At 26.1% G+C, this 27,365-nt stretch overlaps 1 protein-coding gene across 1 annotated transcript; it reads right to left on the bottom strand.

Moving 5' to 3' along the window:
* Positions 1 to 11,150: 11,150 nt before the first annotated feature.
* Positions 11,151 to 17,954, bottom strand: LOC145841879 (peptidyl-prolyl cis-trans isomerase FKBP4-like). Its single transcript, XM_082949172.1, has 9 exons — positions 17,876 to 17,954; positions 15,801 to 15,945; positions 15,476 to 15,639; positions 14,675 to 14,846; positions 13,906 to 14,171; positions 13,003 to 13,206; positions 12,383 to 12,484; positions 11,726 to 11,857; positions 11,151 to 11,396 (listed from the first exon to the last, which is right to left on the bottom strand). Exons 1-9 carry the CDS (start codon positions 17,927 to 17,929, stop codon positions 11,304 to 11,306), a joined length of 1,332 nt encoding a protein of 443 aa, XP_082805298.1. The 5' UTR covers positions 17,930 to 17,954; the 3' UTR covers positions 11,151 to 11,303.
* Between the last annotated feature and the right edge of the window lie 9,411 nt (positions 17,955 to 27,365).

Raw genomic sequence — 27,365 nt, 5'->3', positions numbered from 1 at the left:
GTTTTAAATGTTTTGGTTAAAAGTACTTGAATAAATATTTGATAAGTATGAACAAGAAAGTGTGGTTAGAAAAAATGTTTGCGCAGCAAAAAAAGTAGATAAACGTTCTAAAAGGGAACCTCTCAGTTTCAACCCACGATCAATTCCCACCCGATCAAATCCGAAAACCTTACCAACCAAGGGTAACAGTGACAGTATTGATCAATTGAAAATAAACAGAAAAAAAAAGTGAAAATTTTGATTTAATCGCAGTTGGGAATTGTAAGTATACAAGAAAAAATAGGTGTTAGTCTAACGTAGCCTATGCTTGGACTTACGTATGCCGAGAGACAAGCTAAAGTTAACATAAAGGCTTCATCATACCCTGCTAGTCTACCGAATGCTTCAGGTCTGATGGTCAAAGTGGTAAATCAACAATAAAAGCTTTAAATCTCGAAGCAGTTTAGTTTGGACAAAAACTTTTAAGTTTTTTTAAATATAAAAACTGTTTATGCTGATTTAGCATAAACCTAACAAGACGATAAGCTTCAGCAGAATGTTATTATGAAAACTAAAACTATAATATTTCAGTTTATATGTTTATTTTTTATTGCATATTTATAAATTCAAAATTTTACTATAAAATATACTTGCCATACAGAGTTAAACGTACTCATACTTTAAAGTTTTAAGCGTTGTATAAATTTATCTAAACGTTAAATTACTTACTAGTTTAAGTTTTTAAAAGCACTTTATACTAATTATGATTTAAGTTTACCTTCATAAATTAGGGATGGGAATTTTAGATAGTTGGACATTTATTTGCGGCCTACGACGCTTAGCATATAAAAAAACTTATCCAAAACGATTTATATTTAGCTTTTTTATAATTACAATTTGAAACTTCTTCTTATTTTGATTTTGTGTAAAAATTTGTGCTAAATAATTTAAATTCAACTAGAAAAAAGTTTAGTTTAGTTTTTGAACATAATATTTCCGCACTTTTTTGTCTGTGACAACTTTTTTTTAACATATCCGTTCCGAAATAAACTTTAACTGGTAAATTTTACTTAAAAATTTACCCTATCCTTGCCTCATTAGTATTTTCAACTTTATTTAAAACCATCATCGTGAAAAAACACAATTACTTAGAAGCAATTTTCTTTTCTTATTGCAACTGATAGATTTAAACTAAAATATTTTTTCATATGTTATTAGACGAGAAAAATTACAAGAAATAAAGTTGTTCACTTAAATTACCTAAAACACTGTAAATGATTTTAAAGTTTTACCTTAACTAGTTTTAATTAAATTAGGTAAATTACTGCGTATGGTAGAAAACTATTTAAAACCGCATACATAAAAAACAAAAAATGAAGTAATAAATATTTATTTTATGTTTAAAATTAAAACTAGTCATCATTCAAGATTTGCAAGGCTTCTGTAAAATATTTCTTAACGGTTCTGCTCCCGCGACTTTCAATAATTTTTCGAAGTATTCAGTTTATAATCATCTGAAAGTTTAAAATTTTTGTATAGTTTATTGACATCAAGAATTTTTTTTTGGTTGTCCAAATCTTGGGTTTTATTAAAATACTTAGTTTAAAAAAAATCTAAAACGTTTACTTGTAAATTTAAAACCTTATATGCAGAAACTTTAAGTTTAGAATTCATTTAACTCCTACCTGTTGACTGTTGACTTTCATCCCTAAAACGTTGTACACTGTGCGGAACATCTTTTGCACGCTCTCTAAGGTCCTCAAAATTGTAAGAAAAATGTTTTTCTTGTTGAAGAAACTCTTCTCCTAGGAGTTCATTGTGAAATAATACATGTTCTCTGGTACCTTTTACATTGTAAAATTTTTTATTTCCTTTTAAAAAAGTGTTGTGAAGAACTTGACGACCTTCATTCTTTTCTTGTGCTTTTTGAATGTGTTTGTTTAAACCCTTAAGATTTTCATCATATTTTGATCCTTTTTGGTTGTATTTGTTTGAAACCTTAAGATTTCCATCATATTTTGATCCTTTTTGATTGTATTTGTTTGAAACCTTAAGATTTCCATCATATTTTGATCCTTTTTAATTGTATTTGTTTAAACTCTTAAGATTTTCATCATATTTTGATCCTTTTCGGTTGTATTTGTTTAAAACCTTAAGATTTCCATCATATTTTGATCCTTTTTGATTGTATTTGTTTAAACCCTTAAGATTTTCATCATATTTTGATCCTTTTTGATTGTATTTGTTTAAAACCTTAAGATTTCCATTATATTTTGATCCTTTTTGATTGTATTTGTTTAAAACCTTAAGATTTTTATCATATTTTGATCCTTTTTGATTGTATTTGTTTAAACCCTTAAGATTTCCATCATATTTTGATTCTTTTTGATTGTGTTTGTTTAAACCCTTAAGATTTCCATCATATTTTGATTCTTTTTGATTGTATTTGTTTAAACCCTTAAGATTTCCATCATGTTTTGATCCTTTTTGATTGTATTTGTTTAATACCTTAAGATTTTTATCATATTTTGATCCTTTTTGATTGTATTTGTTTAAACCCTTAAGATTTTCATCATATTTTGATCCTTTTTGATTGTATTTGTTTAAAACTTTAAGATTTTTATCATATTTTGATCCTTTTTGATTGTATTTGTTTAAACCCTTAAGATTTTCATCATATTTTGATTCTTTTTGATTGTATTTGTTTAGAACCTTAAGATTTCCATCATATTTTGATCCTTTTTGATTGTATTTGTTTAAACCCTTAAGATTTTTATCATATTTTGATCCATTTTGAATGTATTTGTTTAAAACCTTAAGATCTCCATCATATTTTTGTTTTTTATAAAGTCGATGTGAGGAACTTGACGACCTTCATTATTTTTTGGGTCTTCACTGTGGTGAGAAAAATGTTGGTTGAATACTTTAATTGGTTTGCACGAAGCAAGTGCTAGTAACAACAGACAGACAAGTAGCAATTTTTTCATAACTTTTAACTATCTCCTGAAAAATTTAATTGATTGGCAGTTGTTACATTTTAAAGCAAAGTCGTCTAAGACATAAAAAAAAATTTATTAAACAAACATAAGTAAAATATGATTGTTTAATATTAAATAAGTTTATAAAAAGATCAAGTTAAAAAAAGCGCAACTGACAATTTTAGAGCTTAGATTGTTTTATTAGTCAATTATTCACTTTATTGACAATAAAAATAGTTCTTTTAACTTTATAAGCAACTTCTTAAATAACATAAAAAACTATAGCATTTAAGTTAAAATAAAGGTCATAGAGGGAAAATATTATCTGAGTTTTAATTTTCAGTACTCAAATTAGCACATTTTTTTATTAATTTTTATAATTATGTAGTATAAACTTTATAAATATTTCAGGCTTAAATGTTTTTATTTGCATTTTAAATGCTTTAAAACGTAGCCAACAATAAAAACTGCCTTTTTTGTATTAGAAGTTTTTCAAAACTGACTATATCTCAAAAGTTAACAAAATGTTTGAGTTCTGTTGACAGTCTACTACGCTTATTAAGTTATGCTATAATAAGTTCAGTGTTACTTTAAAAAAGTGTATTTCTACGGCTAATAGCAAATTTAAAACATGTTTCTATTATTTAAGAAGGCGCACACAATAGGGTGCAGTGCTCATACTTATTAGTATGATGTTTTTATTTCATCATACTTTTTTTTACTAACTTTTGTCTTTATTAATTTATTTTAAAAACTATCACTGTTTTAACATTTGCAAAATTAAAAGTACAAACTTAAATCTTATTCAAGTGCTAATTCAACTTGTACCTACAATTTTCTTATTTAAATATATTTACTAACAACCAAAACATTTGTAATTTTACAAAGTGTAAGACATTTAACTTGTAAATTTTAAAAAGTCAGAATGGTAAATAAAAACTTTTTAGTCCTGCTTTTGTATTTATTATATTTAATGCAATAAAAAAACTTAAATGTTTTTATTATACTTAAATTCTTGATAAAAATAGTGTTTGAAATGACTAAACCATTTTCTGGTGAAATTATAAGATTGAAAACTATGTAACTTTAATTCTAAAATAATTGAACGTGAAAAATAATAATGTTAAGTGTGAGGAAATCTACCTCAGTATACCCACTATTTGTTAGAGACTTATCAAAGTTAAATAAAATGATTGTTTTTAATTTTCTGTATTAAACTTTCTTTTTCAATTAGGCAAACAGTTCAAGTTATACAGTTTAAATTATAAAAATACTAGTAATTTTTTTGATAAAATAAATTTTATAACAAAATGTAAAAACAAAAAAATAACTGCAACTAATTAATAAATTTATACAGCTGTCCGCAAAAATAGCTGACTCGAATGCTTAGCTTTTGATATTTGAGAGGTTTATATAAAATTGTTTATACATGAAAAATTACGTCAGGGTTTAATAGAGCCATCTCATTGGTGCTTTACTTGATTACTTAAAATTTCATCAGAGGCGTTATGGTTGACTTGTTTTTCACTTTTTCATTTAGATATTAAAAAAGCGGAACAACATATTAATCACAGTCGGGTTTTCATTGATTTTTTTGGTTAGTTGGGTCTACAATCTACATGGTCGCAGTTTACCGACCTATGGTTTACACTCTACAGTAAAATATTATTAAAGTTTTATGAGGTAGTGAGAATTGGTAACAGAAAAAACTGCATTTTAGTAAAATTCTGTAGTTACTATTATATTACCATATGTTAATGAAACACAGTTAAAATGTTAGCTTTTCATAACTGAACAAAAATTTTTAAATGGTATAGATAGATGATATATTAATGAAAACATTCAAGTTTATCATTTGGTAAAACAAAAAATAAAGTTTTAATTTCAACAACGCTGAAAGCTGCTTATTTGTTTTGTTAAATAAAACCAATTTAATAATCTCGGTGTTAATTTTAATCAAATAAGCTGTTTTTTACTTTTATTTAAGTAAATCAAAGTAGTATGAGCCATCTTTTAATCCTTTTATGCATTGACTGTTAATAATTAAACTTGTTTTAATAAAGATAAATGTTAATAGTTAAGTACTTTGTACTGTTTGAATACAATTTAATTTAATTTCAATTCAAGTGAAAAAACTTAACCTATGGATTTTGTTGCAGCTTGAACCTAGCTTGTTGATAAAACATATTTTAAGCATAAAAAATTAGTTCTATTGTATACATTAATGTAATACTAGCAAAAAGTTTCCTGAAATGGTTATATTCTTCTTCTAAATTCTAGTAGTGTAAAGTGTCACTTTTTTAAAACAGTACAAACACAAATTGTTATAAGGTACATCTGTTTCAAAACTTTAATTATTTTAATAAATTTTTTAATAATAATAATAATTTTAATAAAATAAACCATTTTAACACATTTACTACTTTAAATAAATCCTTTTTCTCAAAAAAAGGTTTCTGGCCCCTGATTTAAAAAATAATATATACTATATTTTTCAATTATCTTTTGAGGTGTAACCATTTTTTACAATCTCATCAACACAAACGTATGAAATTTAATTTTTTTAACATCAGGGTATTCAAAAAGTAACTATAATTAATCAATCTTTTTTTATAGTCTTAAAAAACTTACTTCTAATTTTTATTTTTTATACACTTTTAGAATTACTTGCAGTAAGTAAAAATTAAAAAATATAAAATTTTCACGCAAAACACTTTTTTTTTCAATGTATATTTTTGTTGTCTGAAATAAATAACTCTTTCGACTATAAAAAATAAAATTAAAAATATATGACTAAATGTTGAAAATTAAATGGGCTGAAAAGTTATTTTAAACAACTGTTTACATTTGCCGTTTCTATTATGACTTCTTGTATCTCAAAAGTTAATTTCAATTTTGATAAACACGTAGTCACACGTAGTTTAGTTAGAAAGGTAAAATCAGACCAAACTCACCCAAATATATAACCATAATTAACGGTCAACAGCAATTGAATTGTTAGCTTGGTTGAATCTATCTTAAGAAATTATATTTCAAAGCAAAGAACCGAACTGATTCTACAATTAAACACCATAACTGATACAAATAAAAGTTAGTTTTATTTTAATTATTGCAGTTGTAAAAAGTTCTTTTTAAAACCCGGGGGTAACGGGACTTCACAATCTATTTTGGCAAAATTAATGCAAAAAGCTTTCAACTGCAAAATTTAGAAATAGCTGCCTTAATAACCTCTCTACTTTATAGAAAAAATCACAAAAACCATAAAAATACAGATATTGGCTGGCTAACCCAATTTAAGTAAAAACAAAAAAAGTTAAGAATATAGAGTTTTGCCACTAACTCTTCCTTAAAATAAAACAAAAACAATTCAAAAACTTAAAACATGTAAACTTGATACTCATAGTATTATGGGCAAGACATGTTTTCAAGTGTACATTATGCAGTAATCAGAATACTGCTTATATAGTTAAGTTAGGATTTAAATAATTATTTTTACTTCATTCTTATCAATTAAACTGTTTATTATTGTATTATAAGTGTCTTGTAATAGTTTAAGTTAAATATTTAATCCTTTTACGCATTGAATGTGTATAATACATATAGCTAATTTTTTATAATTGTTTTATACTGTTTATTTGAGCTAAATTAATTAGTGAGTTTTAAAGAACCATTTTTAATTGCAGCTTTATTGTAGTTTGTTAACAAAACTTAATACAACAATAGTAATAAAAACTAATAATAAAACAATATTAAAAATTTACTAAAGTGATATTTTACATGAACTAAATAACTCCGTTTTCTTTCTCAGCGTCTCATTGTAAATTTTTTTTTACTTTGAAGTCTTTTACCAAAATTTACATTTTATATTAATCCTTTGATACACTTTAAAACTGAGACCAAGCATGTGAAAATTTAAAACTGAAATATTTATTAAAACTTGATGAACTTACTTGTTTTATACTTGATAAAAGTAAGTTAAAACTGTTATTAACCAAACTGATTTCAAGTAGAGTAATCTTTCATTGAGTATTTTCGAGGAATATTCTACTAAATAACAAAAATATTGGCTAATCACAAACTAATTCCAATTTAAATTTTTAACGAAGCGATCGGAAAATACAGACGAAGTTTTATGAAATATTTTTCAATTTAAATTTTATTTAGTTTATCCCACAAATGTTTAAGGTTTAAACTTATAAATACAAGAAGTTTAAGTATATACAACAAAAATTTCAATTGTTTAACTTTAAGCAGTTATTAATGTTGTTTTTCTCGCTTTTTTTTCAAAACTAGTTAATTTTTGTTGGATAATTTTTTTATAAACTTCTTGCTAACAAGGGAAATTACAAAAAATTTCATTGTACAGACTAGAATTAAAGTAATTACATTGATACTTTAACAACTAAAAATTCCATACAGTCCTAGGAATAAGAAAGACAAATGTGAACGCTCACAACTATGGTCAATGGATTGGTGTGGAGAAAGACCTTTTGGTCATCGAGCCTCACATCATATATGTGTAAATTACTTATTTATTATATTTATATTATTATATTATTATTAGTTTTATTTAAAACTTAGATAAAACCTAACTTTAAGTTAAATATAAATGATTTTTTTAGAGAAAAAAAAAATTAACTAAGAGCGAAGTCGGCAAACTGCGGTTCGCGAGCCAAATGCGGCCCACGAAGTGCAAATCTGCGGCCCGCGAGCATGTTATTTTTTTGAATTGAATGCGGTCCACGAAAGAAATTTTTGCGGATCGCGAGCATGGAAATGTGGGCCGCTGAGCAAAAATATAATTTAAGTTAAATTAGTTTGATAAATTTAGTTTTAAGTTCTTGTATAACATTTCAAAACAGTAAAAAGACTTTACTGATTTAGCTTAAAAATGTGGTAAAGACAGGTTAGCATTCTATTAGGTTTTTTTTCTCAATCTCATAATAAGTTTCTTCTTACAACAGCAAATAATTTTTTCAAAGAGCGTAAAAAGTGCTTTGAATTAGTAAGATAGTTATATAATACCTATTAGGTAAAAACTAAATGCTAATGTTTTCCGTTTTTTACATAAGTAATGCACAGTAATTAACTAAAATATCATTTCTTCACAGTTTAGTTTTTTATACCTAAGTCTCTATTACAGATGTTTTATTACTAAATGTTATATTTTAGTGTGCAAAAAAAACATTTAAAATAACATAGTAATATAAAGATATAAGATTTATTTTATTTTGGTTTTGACAAATTTGATTTTAAAAAGTTTTCTTTGCATTTAAAATTAATTCCTATGCACCCAATGAACAAAGATGCTCATGTTTTAAACCACTTTTTATTTAAAACTTAACGAGATGAAATTAAGTTTATGAATAATTTTATAACATTATTGTTTATACATGTAATATCTAAGTGTTTACAGACACATTTAAAACAATACATATGACAGAAATTAAAAAAGTTTTTGTTAGGTATACTTTTTGATTTTTAAATAGTGTTTTTTGGCAAAATAACTTAAATTTTATGCGTTGCATACTAATATAAACAGTTGCTGTTTTTAAGAACATACAATTAATACAAACTAGATTGAGAAATGATAATTTGTTATGTTTCTACACTATTATCAAAATAATTCGAATTTGATCAAATAAACAAATAAAAATTGTTACTCACTCAGACTATAACTATTTGAAGACTTCAAATCCCAGGCCAATTTGGACATTTTTCAGTTTTAGACCTGAATTGCTTTTTGTATGCTAAAATATCAGGCTATTTTTGGTCACTCAGACTGACTTTTTTTGCTTTAAAGAGTGGTAAATTAAATTTATGATGTGTTTTGTTCAATGCACAGTGTTGGTTTGAATAAAAATATATTTAAAATTTTAAGTCTTACAGCTGATATAATTAGAATTATTATTTATATAAATTAAATACATATGAGTGTGAACAATTAATTTTGCTAAAAATCCCTGAAAAGCTTAGAATTTGACAACTTATACTTAAAAAATTTGAAAAAACTCTGAGTTTGAGAATTATCGAAAAAACCTGAAATTTTAAACAATTTTTACATGTAAAGTAATGAAATCCCGATTTGACACAAAAAGTCTACCATTTATATATTTTTTTATTAAAAAAAAACAAATTTAAAGTAGCTTAACAGTATCTTTTAAATTTTTCCTTATTATTTACGAGAGTTTTTTTTTTACCTTTAAGTTAATTATATATTAAAACTAGAAGCAAAAAGTTATACTTTTAAAAACTTTATATTGGTGCATTGCACCTTTGCTTTTAAAATATCTTTACCTATTATTGTGCTTTGTATTGGAATTAAACCTGAAGTTTTTCTAAAATATCAATATTAGTAAAACCACCTGTAATAAAAGTTCTAAAATGAGCAATATCTGTTGTATCAGTTCTCTCATCTTAACAGATTGATTTAAGTCCTAATTTGGTTAAAGCGGCTTTATTATCTTCAGACATTTCCTAAACACGACTTCTTGTTGATATTTAAGTTGTTATTTTTAACATAGTCCAAAAAAAATCGTGTATTTAAGTGAATTGTAAGATCAATAACATTCCAAAATACATTATGCGATCTGGTTTGGAAATATATAATTCATATTTCAAACGTTAACACTACAATATTGAAATAGTTAAAGTACTTCAAACAAAACTGTTGCTTGTTTAGTACAAACCAGATAATATTTTCAATGTATAAAACAAGTTAAAAACACAGAAGGTAGGTCGAAATTGATAAAAAAATATATAACCAATTGAATGCAACCGGATTTGTTGCTTTTAAAACAATACCCCGATGTTTGTTAAGCTACTTTGTAAAACTACATGGAAATTAATTAACGTATAATAAAGATAACCTCGATGTTATTCTTGCTCTTATAAAAATAGAAACTTATTTAATTTATTATACATCATGTGTGTTTAAAGATAATTTTAACTAAATTTCAAGATAACAGTTTGAAGCAGCATTTTCAAGTTATTTTGACTAATTAGTAATTTATTCTTGTAAAAAGTATAAGCTATAGAAAGTATTAATAAAAATCAATAGAAACAATTATGTCATAGTATCCTTTAATGATATTTATGAAAAAACGTTCAAATTTAAGTTAAAAAACGTGTTTTAAAACTCTTGAAATTAAACATTTTTATATATGAAATACTTAATAAATTTTGTATATTGGTGTTGTATATATCAAATTTAGATTAAAAATTTTACTTAGCAGGTGTGAAAAAAGTCAATTAAAACAGGGATCAGCAAACTACAACTTCCAATAAGCAACTTATTTTTACTTTAAAGTTATAAAATGAACGATCTAAATTTAATAACTACTTAGTTAATATATGTTAGTAAAGTTTGAGCTGATTGTTTTATTTAATCTGCTAAGTTAACAAATACAGCGGGATAGTTTGGTCAAAAAAGGCATGCTACTCAAGCGCTGCAAAGCCTGAGATAAAAATTGATGTAAGCTATGAACTCATCTATATGCATAATATTTTCCTGAAGAAGTTTTTATTTTATTGTAATGATTAATTTTAAAGAAGATCTAACTAACAGATAGATTGTTTTCGAGAATTTTTTTACAGATTTTTGGGTCTACTTTTATTTAAAAATTAAGTTTTAGGTATGAGAACTATGTTAAATAGTATATAAACATTGAAAAGTTACTGCAAAGCTTTTATAAATGTGTTAAAAAAAATTGATGATGACAATTTTGTTTTATGTCAAATCGAAATTTTCCAACTTTAGAAGTAAAAATTGTTTAAGTTTCTAGTTTTTTTTTTCCAAAATTTCTCAAACTCAATTTTTTTTAAACCTAAATTGTCAAATTCCAGGTTTTGTGGCCACCACAAACAAACTAGTTATCGAATAGAAGAAAAAAGTTATTCAAATGCATAAGCAATTGTTTTAACTTAACACTAGTTGAAAATAAAATGAAACTACCTCTATAGTATAAATGTATAGTTAAGACCTATTCAGCAATACTTAAAACTTAAATTTTATGCTATAACTTTAATAACTTTTTTGTATCTTAAACAAGCATCATAATAAATAGGTTCTGTTTAAAAAAATATTTAATTTGAACGGTGCTATTCAATACTATTTCAAACTTACAGAATAACCTTAACCAAAATTTTGATAATTTATCTAACAATTAATAATCTTTTGAAAAGCAGACAAAGTCAACAATAAAATTTTATTTAATTAGATTTTTACAAAATAAAAAACAAATGGAAATTTTAAAAATTATGTTATAAATCATTCGACTAAAATATTTTCTACTTGAAACTGCCATCTGAAGAAAATATAACTTGTGAAACTGCATATTGGAATATTTACGAAGCTTGCACTTCACCCGCTGCTTTCCTCTCGGCTCTCGCTTTTTTCTTCTCGTCTCTCTCCTTTTCCTTTCTGCGAATTTCAGAGATCTGTTGATATTGTCTATCGTTGAATTGAATGTGCAAAACTATTTACTTATCTTACTTTATACTGAAATATTAAATTTTGCCCGTGAGCAACCGAGACTTATAAATGGCTGTCGGTCCTGAACAGTCAACTACAAAATGATTAACCACGAGTTGTATCATTTTGAAATTTAAAATTTCAGAGCATATAATTATATAGTTCATGGTGTACAGTTCGGCCCGTGAACTGCACTCTAGTTAGAAAAATAATCAACCACGGGTTATATGATTTGTAATTATAAATTTTAAAGCATTTTAAACTTTTAATAATTATATAATAAATAAAAACAAACGTCGTCTTGTTCGGCGAATCTGTCAAACATGTTGGCGTACAGCTTCTTCTCTTGTTCCCGCTGTTTTTTTATCAGCGCTTTCGTTTTGACGAGCAGCTGCCTCGCCATGTTGTTCGGGTGGCTTGCTACTACCTGAATAAATTAAAATTCCACTTGTAACTTGTAACGACAGAAATAACACTAATGTAGGTTAAATTCAAGATTAACTAGATAAAAGTTATAAAATAGGAGTGATTTAAACATATATAACAAATTTTGACTATAATACTTTTTTTATAATTTCGAGCTCCACCAAGATAACTGATATTTTAAACTAATTTTAACTTTAAACTAACTTAACAAACTACATAAAACTTAAATTAAGTACAACAATTTATCAATTTAAAGTTTTTCAAGTTTTAATTTCGAACACACTCATTTATACATAATAAATTCTGAAGTTTTGATTCTTGACAAGACTACATAATATTTTCACAGCAATCAATATTTTTATTATTAAAGTATTCATTTAGTTAGTTTATAACTAATTAAAACTTAAAAATTTTAAGCATTTCTTAAAACAAAAATGTAAAACTTGTCTGACATTTTCAAAAGTAAAAAACTACAATGTAAAAACACTATGGAAGATACTAGATAGAAATTTGCTACAAGAATTACCTTTTCAAGTAAAACTTTGGCATCTTCATACTGTTTTTCAGCAAACAAAGATTCACCTTTTCTGAACAATGCTTTTTCGTTGTTTCCATCAATTTCTAGAACCTTTAAAGAAAATTTTTTTTAATGATATTTGATTTGCTACACAAAAATTCTTAGAATGAAGCTATATTTATAAGTTAAAGTAGATTTAAATGCTATTAAAGTAAACTAATTATATTACTTAACATGTAAAGATATTTTTACAGGCACAGGCAACGAATATTTATTTATTTATAGATTAGTTTAAATTTAGGCTGAAGTTCTGTTGAATATGTATTTTAAAATTTTAAGGTTTAGATGTTAACTATCGATCTATGAACTGTAGTTTTTACAGTTTTTTTTTTCAAAGTTAAATTAGTTATTTTGAAAAATTTAGAATTTTATATAATCATTTCAAAAGACAGTTTGAAGTTTATTAAGGGAAGAAGAAAAAAAATAAGTACCAGTTATAATATTAATCGCATAAAAAACAAAAAGCATTCGAAATTGATATAAGATTCCTTACATTTACGGAGGACCTTTATACCTATATCAAAAATAATTAGTATAGTAAATGTATAACACAAGTAAAGTTTTGAAACCTTGTCGCAGTTTTGTATGCACTCGGTCCACAGTTTGTTTTTCTTGCACACGATGGCCATGTTGCCGTACAAGCTCATCTTTATGCCGTCCACTTCTTTCAAGTACTCCTTGTCCGCGTCGCCACCCTCAGGTTTCGCGTCCACCGTCTCAATGGCTTCCAACCCGCGTTTGAAGAACATCCGCGCCTTGTCCAGCACTGACACCTTTGGAAATTATAATAATTTATTTACTTAAGAACCTTTAAGTTTTAACGAATTTGAAAGATATTTTTTTAAGTTTTTCACTAATCGGTGCAGTCTTTATTTGTAGAAAATGTTTAAGAATTTTGTTAGCATCCAAACAATTTAACATCCTGTAACAGTTTATTAACAATTACGATTATTTTTCAAACTATTTATTTTATGTTTTAAGGAGCACAAAACAGTGGCTTTTTTTAAAACACTTAGTTATTAATATATTGCGCCTTGTCCAGCACTGACACCTTTGAAAATTTCAATAACTTATGAACCTTGTATAAGGTTATAACGAATTTAAAAGTATTTTTTTTTAAGCTTTATAGATCACTAACTGGTGCAGTTTTTATTTGAAGAAAATGCTCAAGAATTTTTAAAAATTTTGTAGAATGTAGCATCCATACAGTTTTGGATTTATTCTGTAACACTTAATAAACAATTAAGATATTTTTTAAATTATTATGTTTAAAAGAGCAGAAAACTGTGGCTCTTTTAAAACACATAGTTATTCCTTTAATATAATTTCATAGTACTATGTTCTTAAACTATTCAGATATAACATTTAAAGCGTTTCCAAAATAAAACAATTAACACTAATAACAAATCAGATGTAAATTATTTCCTATGACTTTTTATACTTAGACATTGGTGAATCAATAACAAGTCTACCTTGAAAAACTCGTTTCCTTTCGCTTTGCACTCTCTGGCTTCATTTAGGCGTTCCTCGTCGCTCATCTCCCAATTTTCCTTCCTCCTCACAAACGAGTTCATGCAAATGGTGTACTGCACGTCGGCGTCACGTGGCACTTTTGGCGCGAAATAATCGTTCTGCTTGAACGCGTACTCGGCAGCAACTTTAATCCTGCACTGCTCGTTCGTCTTCATTGTTTTGAGAGCGAGCAAAACTGCGGGTATTATCTTCATGTCCTCAGTTTCTGTTTTTAATTATCAAATAATAATAACCTTAATTTATCCAATCATTTAAGAGTTCATTTTTAAATCAAACATTTAAGCATCCTACACATTTGTAAAATATTAATATCATTTTGTGAGGTACTGTTAGACTAACAAGTCTAACAGTAAGTGTCATAAAATTCCAAATACATATAAAAAATTTGACCTTAAATAGAAGATATACTACAGCCAAAACAAAAAAAAAATTACCATTTAACAACAAGATTTTGATTTCCTAAACTTGATTAATCTAAAGAAAAAAATTTTTGAGAAAGACTAAACTATGCTATTCAAAATATAGTAAAAAATTAAATTACTAGTATTAGGGAAGCACGAAAAACATCTTGAGTATAAAAATCCATATCAAAAAATATTAAATTCAAGTGTACAACAAACTATAAATTACCAGTAACTATTTTTTTTTAAAATTGATTCGTTTACATATATTAACATATCCTTGAATAACATTTTTCAAAAAACAAACCTTCTCCAACAATGAACTCGAGGTCTCTTCTGTTATCGAACTCTTCACCATTGTACTTTCCAACGATGTTGATGTTCACCTTGGACCCCTCGTTTACCTCGTTGTCATCGCTACCTTCCTCTATTATTTCTTTCAACACGCCCTTGTCTCCTGCTTCTGTCACATCTTCACCCTTGAATCGATTGTAAAATTATTAGGTTTATAAGTACAAGATAATGAAAGAAATTACTGTTAACATCAGTCAGTTACTTTTAAAATCTCTTAATACTAAAATTAATTATGTTTAAGAAAATTTATTTCATTATTTACAACACCAACTCTAAACCAATTGTGAACTACATAATATTATGTAAAAACTTTTAAATTAAATGTAATGACGAATTTATTTAGAATTTAAAAAATTCAATTCTAAACAAATAAAATATGTATATATTTTACAACTTTATAAAATATGCTTATTAAGGTAAAAATCATTTTGTAGTAAATACATGATTTAAATGTTATAAAGAGTAAATATAAAAACTTTATATAAAATACTTTTAGAAATATATGAAATGAAAAATCATGTACATACAAAAAAACATATTTGATTTTTAACATCCTTAAATGTATAGAAACTATATCAGAAACAAAAACGACTCTAAATTCTAATACACTTCATAAAATAATCACAATTTATAAAAATTAGAAGGTTGTAATTTTTTAAATTGTTATACCAGTTAAAAATATCAGTATAAAAACTTTATATTTAAATTTTTAAATATTTGACGATTCACAGTAAAAATTCATGATACAACGAACCTGCCAGTCAAAAAGTTCGATTTCAAACACGAGAGTTGCACCACCGGGGATTTTAGGAGGACTGCCGCGCTTGCCGTATCCGTACTCCGAAGTGCAGGTCAAAACGCAAACCTCGCCCCTCCTCATTGATGCCACGCACAAGTCCCACCCCTTGATCACTTGGTCTGTATATTGTTGGCAGAATGAGATGAAGTTTACATCAAGTTTTATAAACAAAATTATGATTAATAAATATTTGTTTAATCTACACTAACGGCTCAAGCTAGCTAAAGAATTCTTATTGAAACTATTATTAGTCACTAATGGTAATATTATTTTTACTAACGCTTTCCAAGATTGAAAGAGAACAGCTCATCTCTGTCTCTGGAGCTGTCAAACTTGCTTCCATCAGTAAGAGTTCCCACGTAATGAACGCTCACTTTGCAGCCGGTACAAGGCTTTTCATCGCCGGTACCTTCCTTTTTGATTACCTGTCAGAATGTATTGGTTATTTAGTAGGGGGAAGAATATACAAATATATACATATTTTATTTTTTATATTATTTATTATTTATATATTATTTTATTTAATTTGATTACAAAAATAAGACTATAAATGTTTTTAAAACAAAACAAAACACTTATATTTAAGCATATGAATTATTTTTTAGCAATACAAATTTATGTTTAGTATCAAAAGAACACACTAAAATACAATCAAAATTGACTAGATAATAAACATAAACAAAAAATAATAAATTAATGTTAAATCAATAATAAATTCTAAATTTCTAAGCTATCCCATTTTTAAAAGTGTCTAATAGGACTTATTTGAATTGTATACTAACAAATACTTTTTACAGAACCTAAAAATTGTGATTATTTTTCAAAACTAAGTAGCTTAGTAAAAAAAAAAAAGGTTAACTGATGAATTTTTGAGGGAATTAGATAAAATCTATTTATTTTACTTTTCGAACAACTTAAAATTTATTTAAAGAAAACTTTCCTTGCATTTTAAATATAAAACAGAACATAATATTTTGAAAAATTATGTAAAAAAAAATTTAACAGCCCAAAGATTCTATCAAAAATATCAAACTTGCTGAGTGAGTGACAATTGTGTATATTCTGTTCTTGTCTTTTTTATTTGGTTCTTTTATTTAGAACCTATTTAATTTTGTACCTTTATATTTCAAATACTAAAAATAGAGTTTTTAATAATGGTAAAAAATGAGATGATTAATAAAATTAAAAATTAAAACCATAATGAAAACATTGTGGTCCATAAACTTGTTTTGGAAACTTTTAACAAAACTATTTATATCTCAAAATTTAGTTACAGTTATGATATTCTGTAAAAGCTGACTTATAGTTTTTACTTTTATCTACAATATAAGAAAGAACCAATCTTAGTTTTGGTAAAAATGTTTCAACCTTATGTCCTTAATTGTTACTTTTTTTTAAACAGAGTTGCCATTCTCTGAGACCAAAAAGCCATCCAGATTTACATTAAACAGAGTATAAAGGCCTGAGTTTTTGAGAAACCAAAGTTTAACTTGAGCCAAAATCTCAATAAAAATATTGTTATACTAGTTTTAAATACCTAAAAACAAAAAATAGTAATAGTAGGACTAATTTAAAACACAGTTTTTATGAAAAAAAAATTCAAAATTTAGGAAAAATATATAAATAGCCTGAGTCAGCCAGAGTTTTTCAAAAATTTTAAACCAGAAACAGCTTTTATCCTGAGTGCAACCCTATCTAAATTTGAGACTATAAATTTTGTAAATAAAATCTTAACTGTAAAAGTTTTTACTTTTATGTTATATAGCAATTAAGCCTAAGGAAGAGGAATCATTACTTTAGACAACTTAATCTTATTTTGTATAGCTTTAAAGATTTTTTTACATAAAAAAAATCTTTTAGTTTTTCAGTCTTAATCACTAAAACTTTGTTTTTTAATTAAAAATAAATAGTGATTTTAGATCTTTTTTATACTGCAAGGAAAATTTTCTGAACATTTGAGATATTTGTCTTGAATAATATAGCAGGAGATAAAACTTAATATTCACTGCTTTAGTTTTCTTGTCTCATAAAAAACTTATTGTAGTTTAATTGGCTTTATCTCAAAAATTATTTTGAATATTATAGAGCTAAAAAGCAATGTAATGTTTAGTTACAATTATACAAGATAAGATCAAGTTGTAAAAAATAAATTGATTCCTTATGGCCTTAATAAAATATTCATATTGGTTTAAAATTTAACAGATAAATTAGCCACATAAACTTTTAAAATTTTTGCTTATTTTAGAAAAGAAATTAAACACAAAATGTAACATTCACCATAATATTTACATATTATATACATTTACACAATACCTACATATTATTAATCATAAACAATACTTACAAACTACTTACTTTGTAGCAACCACCGTCTTGGTTAGGGGTCAGATCAATTTTCATTTCTGCCATTCTAACAGTTAATTTATTTTATAACTGTAGTAATATTGTTTTAGAGAAACTTAAAATTCTAATTTAAGCTATTAAATTGTGATAGTGAAAGTGAAACAAAACATTTGACATACAGGTTCTTGATAAATTTTTTGTACTTTTTTAATTAAATCAAAAATGCAGTTACACAAGAAAATCAGTTTTACATTAGAAACTTTTTGCACTAGTAATTATTTTACCTAACATAAGCTTTGATAATATATGTAAAATATTTTAACTAAAGAATGTTGTTAATAATTAAGTTAGTTTTTTTTGTTCAAAGAAAAATCAAGTCAAACCTTAAGCATATATAATAACTTTATAACTAAATTTGGTCGAGAGTAATTTTTAGTAAATCTTATTTTTTTTAAATATCTTATCTTGAACCATGTTCTACTGGATAATGCGGGATCAAGTATAAAGTTCCAGATTTAGAACTTCCATCTAAATTCAACTCCAATCAGAACTTTTATCAAGTCTAGATCTATCTTGGATCAAAAACAAACGTTTTTTTTTCAATTTTTGGTTAGATTAAAATGGTTAAGTAAAAGGTTTTTTTAAATAAGCTTTTGAAACCTAGTCTTAAGGACATAAAAGACTACTTAGTTTTCAACAAGTCAATCTTTTTGTGTAGAGTTTTTTTACTAAACAAAATTTAAAGCAACTTTAGTGGTAGAGGCCATTTAAATTTTGGAGTACATTTGGTTCCCTGTGAAAGGCATAAAGCAAAAGTTATAATACTTTTATTCAATTTTTAAAAAAATTACAAAACCTTTTCTAATAATTTTGTTTAGAGCTTGACAGTCAGTCCATAAATTTAAATTTAAAATCTATATACAAGTCCTGCACACCTTTTAGCAACCATATATTTATTCTGGTACAATTTTTTTATGTCTTTACCAATTTCATTAAATAAATTACATTTGAAAGATTAAAATCAAATATCATTGTGATAAAATAAAAAAGTTTGGTAGTTTTTAAATAGCTTAACCTCCGTTAAAAATGAAATAACATAAGTTTTAACAAAAATTTGATGTTTAAAGAAAAAATTAAAACATCAACATAGTAATGCTTTTATGTAAGTAAACAATATTAGTTAAAAAGACACCATTTACAGTAAACAGACAATGAGAATTTAACATGATGAAAAATATAAACAAAAATCTAAGTTAACTATGGAGCTAAAAATAAAAGAAGTGCAGTAATCTTATTTAACAAAATTTTTAAATCTATAAATTGAAGATTTTTTTACTTAACAAAAATTAAATCACTTTTAAATTGCTAATTTCAGGCTTGCCATTCTTGGAGTAAAAAAAACTACTCTGAGTGACCAAAAACTGTCTTAAGTGATCTTAAACTAACCTGAGTTTTTTTGAATCCTAATAAAAGTTTCAAACCTCTGGCACAAACTACTTATTACATATAATGTATAAATCTACCTTAAGCTCCTTACATTAAAACGATTTTAAAGAAAGAATCCTTGTGTTTTAATACTTTATTTAAAATGAAAAATCTGAAACGATTATAAGTATATAATAAACACACAAATATGAACAAAGTAAAATGAGCTAGAGTTCAATTATGCTACAGCCTATTTAAAATACTCTTCTTCAAATTAAGAAGTATTCCACTCCCAAGTTTTCCTGACATATCAAAATATTTTAATCTACTGCAATTGGCACCTTGTTTTTAATTATTTTTTTTTATTTCATTTCAAAAGTTAAATTGAAAGTATAGTGTTCTTTTTACATCAAGCTTTCATATAGTATATCCAGTATAAATTTTTGTAAAAAATACTTCTAACATCCTATGCCTTTAGTTAAGATTTGATCAAACCACTTCTTTCTTCTTAGATAATTTTAAAGACATTTCAAGCTTTTAAAAACAACATTTATCAAATACTTAAATAAATTTTTATAACTTACTTTTTTATAAACTTAATTTTAGGATATAAAAGCTCACTTATTTAAATTGTACCAAGCTTTGAAGCTAAATACTTGCTATAATTAACATTCTTCAAAAAATATTTGCTTTTATAAGTACATTTGATGGGGTACAGGTCAAATATTGACTAACAGTCACTTTTGTAAAAGTGAAAATACTTCAGGAGAGTAAAAAAAATATATATATAAATTAATAATGACAACCAATTAAGGGCATAGGGGGGTAAACACTTTTTACAAAATTAGATCTTATTTTATAGTTTTTACTAAGCTACAAGATGCTTTTTACAGATTATAAAAATTCTAAATAATTTTTGAGATATAGCTGGTCAAAGTCGGAGGCAGTAATAGGACCCTTATGGGAGGCCCAAACAAAAACGGCAAAAAAAGACCATTTCACTAAAAATCTATCTTCTCCTACATTTTTTGAGATAACTATCTCAAAATTTTAGAAAGTGTCCCTTGATATATTTAGAAAATTCTGTGGGAACAAAAGTTTTAAAATTTAAATATATATTTTATAACAAAAAAAAAGTTTTTTTATTTTTCAATTTTTTATTAATTATTAGATAGAGTTTTAGTGGTTTTTAATTATTTTCCCTTTTAGTTTTTGCCTCCCATAAAGATCCTATTGCTACCTCCGACTTTGAATAGCTATACCTCAAAAATTATTTTGAATATTTATAATTTGTAAAAAGCATCTTGTATCAAGTTTCGAAAAAAGTGTTGCCTCCTATGCCCTTAAAAGTAAGGTAGGGGTAAGGAGTACTTGGGTGATGTTTGCTGAAATTATGAGTAAATATGATTTGATAGGTTTTTGAAGAATCTGAAAAAAAAACAAAAAAATTAAAAAAAAAAAAGTATGCCGCCCAAAACGCTAATTTTAACCCCAAAAATTACATACTTTTTGATTTTTTGAATTAAAAAGTGTTAAACTGAATTATACATGTCCTATACTTAAAATTTTGTCTTAAATGAAAGCTTATACTTATACATATATTTAAAGACATACTAACTGCTTTTGAGGTATTATGACATCATAATCACCCTAAATGAGCAAAATTTGTCTGTAAAATGTAGGGGTAGGGAGTACAGCATATTTTTTGGTCATACTGTAAAATTTAAATAAGTACATATGATTTGGATTTGTTTTTGCTTAGTTAAAAAGAATCTAAAAAAAAGATTATAACTTTAATAATAAAAAAACAGTTTTTTTTTTTCAAATTAGTTATATATGTAGGTTTATTTTAATTAATTAGTTTTTAATGCACCAACAATTGAATTTCAGATAAAAACCAATTTCAATATGGTGTTTATCACTATTAATTCAAAATTTATTTCAAACTGCTACAAACTTAAATGGTTGAAAACTCAAACTCAACTCTAGAACAGTCTTCCCTATTCTAGAAATTTACTTTAGTAACTTTAAAATAAAGTTTTGAAAGTCGATCATGCTTTAATAAGTAAAAGACTTTTTTTTTTAAAGAAATATTTCATAGTCAAAAACATTATTTTTAAAAGGAGGCCAGCTATTATTGGCTATATTTTACCTTACTAAAACTTTTATTTTGATTTTTCTTAAATTTTATAGAAGATACATGATATTATTTTTAATTTTTTTGTTAGGTTTCATTTTAAATATTAATTACCCTAACCATATCTAAGATATTTTAAAGAGGTGTCAATACCTATGAACAACTAAATATTATATAACTTTTTTTTTTCTTTAAATAGGCAAATATGTTATTTGAAAGAATTTTGTTATGTCACAATATCTCATTGTAATAAATAGTTTTTATTATAATAAATGTTGATGAAATAACAGTTATCCAAGCTTTAAATGTTTTTATACCATATTTCGGGACAAAAAAACAGAATAAGTAACTTTCTGGTAATAGTATTTTGATATCATATCAAAATTTTAATTATTTCTTACTAAGTTTTTGACTTTATTTGAAGAAAATGAAGTTATAGTTCAAAATAAAATACTTAGGTAAATCATTTATAAAAACTTTTTAAAAAAGAACGCTCTCGCTATAATAACATAACTTAATGAAGGATTTAGTAGTTGTATAGTGTATAATGTATACAACTATAAAATCTTACTTTTATAACAGTAAACTTACAAGATAAGTTATATAAAACTGACAAAAAGCAGTAAAAATAGTTCTGTCCTGCTAAATATTTGGTAAAATATTTTACGAAATAAGAAAAACAAAAACATTTACAACATGTTAAAAAGTCTTAAATTCCAAAAGTTACAACTCACCAAGATTGCCTTAAAAACATATTCAAAATATAACAATTTTAATTAAACTAATAATCAAAATTCTTATCGAACTGCTAATATATAGTTTATTGAACGACAAAAAATACGCTCAAAGTATTTGGTCTTACGACCAAAACGAAAAAAACTTTCGGTTATCGAGGTGCACACCACGGAATCCCACGGATACCTATTAAAGTCCAGGACTAATAAAACAAAACTGATAATAAACTGTCCGTTTTAACATATGTTGTATAACGAACCAGTTAATACCAGAGCTACAGGACTTCAAAAAATAAAGAGTTCTGAAAAATTTTAAACGATTGTTTAAAGTAAAAATTCATTTTCAAGTAACTGTGTAACTTTTTGCTTATTGAAAAGTAGCAACGATGGTTTACTTTTAAAAATTAGTCATTTATTTTACTTTATTTATGGAGCCTAATAAGCTGTTTTAACTTTTTAATAGTATTTGATGGATATTCTTTGCTAAGTAAAGGTCCTATGTTATTAAAAGTTTTCTAAAGTACTGTTACATTATTAAATGTAATAGTAGTAGTGTTTTTAAAAAATAATACTTTTTATATTAATTATAATTTATAATTATAGCACAGCTAGTAAAAAACATAAAGTTCAGTAATGAGAGAAACTTTTTAAGAATTAATTTACAATTAATATTTTACTAATGAAACCATTGTTCTACCTAACTTAGCAGAAATGAACTAATTAAAATGAACGAAAAATGTTAATAGTGTAAAAATGACTTTTTCAAGGTTTAGTAGTATATACTTATTAAATTATAAGTCAAAAATATGATGTTAGTAACTTTAACTACTAACTTTTTTATCAGATACTATTTTTTTTTGAGTTTTTTTAAAATACTTTAATCAAACACTTACAGCTCAGTAGAACTGCCTTATTAACTTTAAGTTTAAGTTTTACAAAAGTAATTTTTACAGTTTTTAGTTAATTTACTAGCAAGTCAAAATGCCAAGAAAAACCTTTTCGGGCGATTTTAGTAGGCATGGTGGGGAAAGGGGAAGCTACTTATAAATTCAAGGCAATAAGGGGTGCTAACTAACTTTTAATAGATACTCACTAGGTAGGATTAAAGAAAGTTTTGAGGAATGGTTGACAAGAAATAAAAACCTTTACAAGACTTTCCGGGGTTTCTTATAAAGAAGGATTTTGTTTTTTGGATATTTCTGAAAATAATTTTGTTAAAACCCTGGTTTAAATGATGAATTTTATAGAACCCCTTCTTGACACGTTTTTTTGCTATAAGACTTAATACTTTTATATCTTATACAAAATATGAAATATAACTACAACTGAATGTAACAGTTTAATCAAAATAATTCGGTAACGATTTATTTATGAGCTTGTATAAAAAACAAAACACTATAGATATATTAACAAAAACTATACTAAATGCATCATATAGCTTTATTACAAGCTGAGTTAGAACAGTTTATTAAATTGAACTACAATCAGTGGTTGAAAAATCGAATGACTTGGCTAAAGTGAAAATGACTTCTGTTTGTTTTAGAAAACAAAACTGTTTGTTTTAGAAAACAATACAAAAAAAATTGTATTGTACACACGAAATCTTGTCATAATCTTTTTTGTATACTATTTTTGAATAACAAAATTTTCAAGTCGAAATTTATCGTAGAGAAATTTAAAAAGTTTCAAAAGCGTTTTCGTGTTTTATGTAAACTTTTTGTGCCTAGTAAAAATTTTAATAAAACTGTTTTCATTTAAATTAATAAGTTTACTTTTGTTTCAATACTCTACTTATATTAGTTGAAAAGTAAAAAATATTAGTAATCAAAACTAAAATTTGAATAGCAAATAGTTATCATATAAACGTATAAATTACGATGCAATAAAAAAGAAATGATTTGAGACAGTTTATAATTCAATTTGAAATTATTTTTTGTTTTAAATGCCGTACAAATGGCAGTAAACTTAATCAGCCTTTAAGAATTTTATAAGGACTTTTTATTAAAAATAATTTTTGTTTTAAACTTTGAGTAATAACAAAAAACACGCAATTTTGTTTGCAGAATATTTTATTAGTATATTTTGAAAATGTAACGTATTTAAATTTGATTATTCAATTTTAAAATTTATCTTAGTCCAATTGTATATTGTCCAGGTTTCTTATTTTGGTTTAAAACGATGGAACGGTTGTCGGCAGCACGACTCAGTTTTGACATATGATTTCAAGACGATGTTTTGTCTTCTGTTGTTTTGTTCTGCTGTTTAGTTCAAGACGATGTCTTGTCTTCTGTTATTTTGTTCTGTTGTTTAGTTCAAGACGATGTTTTGTCTTCTGTTGTTTTGTTCTGCTGTTTAGTTCAAGACGATGTTTTGTCTGATTTCAAGACGATGTTTTGTCTTCTGTTGTTTTGTTCTGCTGTTTAGTTCAAGACGATGTTTTGTTCTGTTGTTTAGTTCAAGACGATGTTTTGTCTTCTGTTGTTTAGCTCAAGACGATATTTTGTCTTCTGTTGTTTTGTTCTGCTGTTTAGTTCAAGACGATGTTTTGTCTGATTTCAAGACGATGTTTTGTCTTCTGTTGTTTTGTTCTGCTGTTTAGTTCAAGACGATGTTTTGTCTTCTGTTGTTTTGTTTTGCTTTTTAGTTCAAAACGATGTTTTATCTGATTTCAAGACGATGTCTGTTGTTTTGTTCTGCTGTTTAGTTCAAGACGATGACTTGTCTTCTGTTTTTTTGTTCTGCTGTTTAGTTCAAGACGATGTTTTGTCTTCTGTTGTTTTGTTTTGCTTTTTAGTTCAAAACGATGTTTTATCTGATTTCAAGACGATGTCTGTTGTTTTGTTCTGCTGTTTAGTTCAAGACGATGACTTGTCTTCTGTTGTTTAGTTCAAGACGATGTTTTGTCTTCTGTTTTTTTGTTCTGCTGTTTAGTTCAAGACGATGTTTTGTCTTCTGTTGTTTTGTTTTGCTTTTTAGTTCAAAACGATGTTTTATCTGATTTCAAGACGATGTCTGTTGTTTTGTTCTGCTGTTTAGTTCAAGACGATGACTTGTCTTCTGTTTTTTTGTTCTGCTGTTTAGTTCAAGACGATGTTTTGTCTTCTGTTGTTTTGTTTTGCTTTTTAGTTCAAAACGATGTTTTATCTGGTTTCAAGACGATGTCTGTTGTTTTGTTCTGCTGTTTAGTTCAAGACGATGACTTGTCTTCTGTTTTTTTGTTCTGCTGTTTAGTTCAAGACGATGCTTTGTCTTCTGTTGTTTTGTTTTGCTTTTTAGTTCAAAACGATGTTTTATCTGATTTCAAGACGATGTCTGTTGTTTTGTTCTGCTGTTTAGTTCAAGACGATGTTTTGTCTTCTGTTGTTTTGCTTTTTAGTTCAAAACGATGTTTTATCTGATTTCAAGACGATGTCTGTTGTTTTGTTCTGCTGTTTAGTTCAAGACGATGACTTGTCTTCTGTTTTTTTGTTCTGCTGTTTAGTTCAAGACGATGTTTTGTCTTCTGTTGTTTTGCTTTTTAGTTCAAAACGATGTTTTATCTGATTTCAAGACGATGTCTGTTGTTTTGTTCTGCTGTTTAGTTCAAGACGATGACTTGTCTTCTGTTGTTTAGTTCAAGACGATGTTTTGTCTTCTGTTGTTTTGTTCTGTTGTTTAGTTCAAGACGATGTTTTGTCTTCTGTTGTTTTGTTCTGCTGTTTAGTTCAAGACGATGTTTTGTCTTCTGTTGTTTTGTTTTGCTTTTTAGTTCAAAACGATGTTTTATCTGATTTCAAGACGATGTCTGTTGTTTTGTTCTGCTGTTTAGTTCAAGACGATGACTTGTCTTCTGTTTTTTTGTTCTGCTGTTTAGTTCAAGACGATGTTTTGTCTTCTGTTTTTTTGTTCTGCTGTTTAGTTCAAGACGATGTTTTGTCTTCTGTTGTATTGTTTTGCTTTTTAGTTCAAAACGATGTTTTATCTGATTTCAAGACGATGTCTGTTGTTTTGTTCTGCTGTTTAGTTCAAGACGATGACTTGTCTTCTGTTTTTTTGTTCTGCTGTTTAGTTCAAGACGATGACTTGTCTTCTGTTTTTTTGTTCTGCTGTTTAGTTCAAGACGATGTTTTGTCTTCTGTTGTTTTGCTTTTTAGTTCAAAACGATGTTTTATCTGATTTCAAGACGATGTCTGTTGTTTTGTTCTGCTGTTTAGTTCAAGACGATGACTTGTCTTCTGTTGTTTAGTTCAAGACGATGTTTTGTCTTCTGTTGTTTTGTTCTGTTGTTTAGTTCAAGACGATGTTTTGTCTTCTGTTGTTTTGTTCTGCTGTTTAGTTCAAGACGATGACTTGTCTTCTGTTTTTTTGTTCTGCTGTTTAGTTCAAGACGATGTTTTGTCTTCTGTTGTTTTGCTTTTTAGTTCAAAACGATGTTTTATCTGATTTCAAGACGATGTCTGTTGTTTTGTTCTGCTGTTTAGTTCAAGACGATGACTTGTCTTCTGTTGTTTTGTTCTGTTGTTTAGTTCAAGACGATGTTTTGTCTTCTGTTGTTTTGTTCTGCTGTTTAGTTCAAGACGATGTTTTGTCTTCTGTTGTTTTGTTCTGATGTTTATTTCAAGACAATGTTTTGTCTTCTATTGTTTTGTTCTGATGTTTAGTTCAAGACGATGTTTTGTCTGAATTTAAGACAATGTTTTGTCTTCTGTTGTTTTGTTCTGTTGTTTAGTTCAATACGATGTTTTGTCTAATCTCAAGACGATGTTTTGTCTTCAGTAAGTTTCAACAAAACCAATGTTAAGCACCCCTCTAAACACTGGCTTGTTTACCTGTTGAGTGAATTAACTTGTTTAGTATTTAACTAAATACTTTTTTCTAATAGTCTTACTTTTGTTAAAGAAGTACATTATACGGCAGTAAGAATAGTAAGTTCACGTATCCTGAAATTTATTTAATTGATTTTTAGCTGAAAATCATAAATATTTACTTGATTTAAGTAATGAAACTTACTAGTGTAGTAATGTAAGCTCAATTAAATAAATAGTTGTAAACAATATCAAAAACGATACAGTTTTTTTAAATTTATTTTATAAAACTATAAACTAACTTTACTTCTTTTTTTGTTGAAAAGTTTTTCTTTTTCAAGAATGTAGTTGTGGAAAATTAACAAAGTGCATAAAAAGTACTTGACAAAACAGATATGACATATTTCCTTGATGTTATTGAA

Source organism: Thalia democratica, chromosome 8 (assembly GCF_965202585.1).
Source record: "Thalia democratica chromosome 8, ktThaDemo2.hap1.1, whole genome shotgun sequence".
NCBI lineage: Eukaryota > Metazoa > Chordata > Thaliacea > Salpida > Salpidae > Thalia > Thalia democratica.
Note: the sequence above shows the minus strand (reverse complement) of the source record. Positions and strands in the feature narration are given on the sequence as shown.

Coding starts and splice junctions, on each gene's coding strand:
- LOC145841879 (XM_082949172.1), bottom strand. CDS start 17,929: ATGGCAGAAATGAAAATTGATCTGACCCCTAACCAAGACGGTGGTTGC. Junction 15,946..17,875: donor AAGACGGTGGTTGCTACAAA/GTAAGTAGTTTG, acceptor ACATTCTGACAG/GTAATCAAAAAGGAAGGTAC. Junction 12,485..13,002: donor GCATACAAAACTGCGACAAG/GTTTCAAAACTT, acceptor TTTTCTTTAAAG/GTTCTAGAAATTGATGGAAA.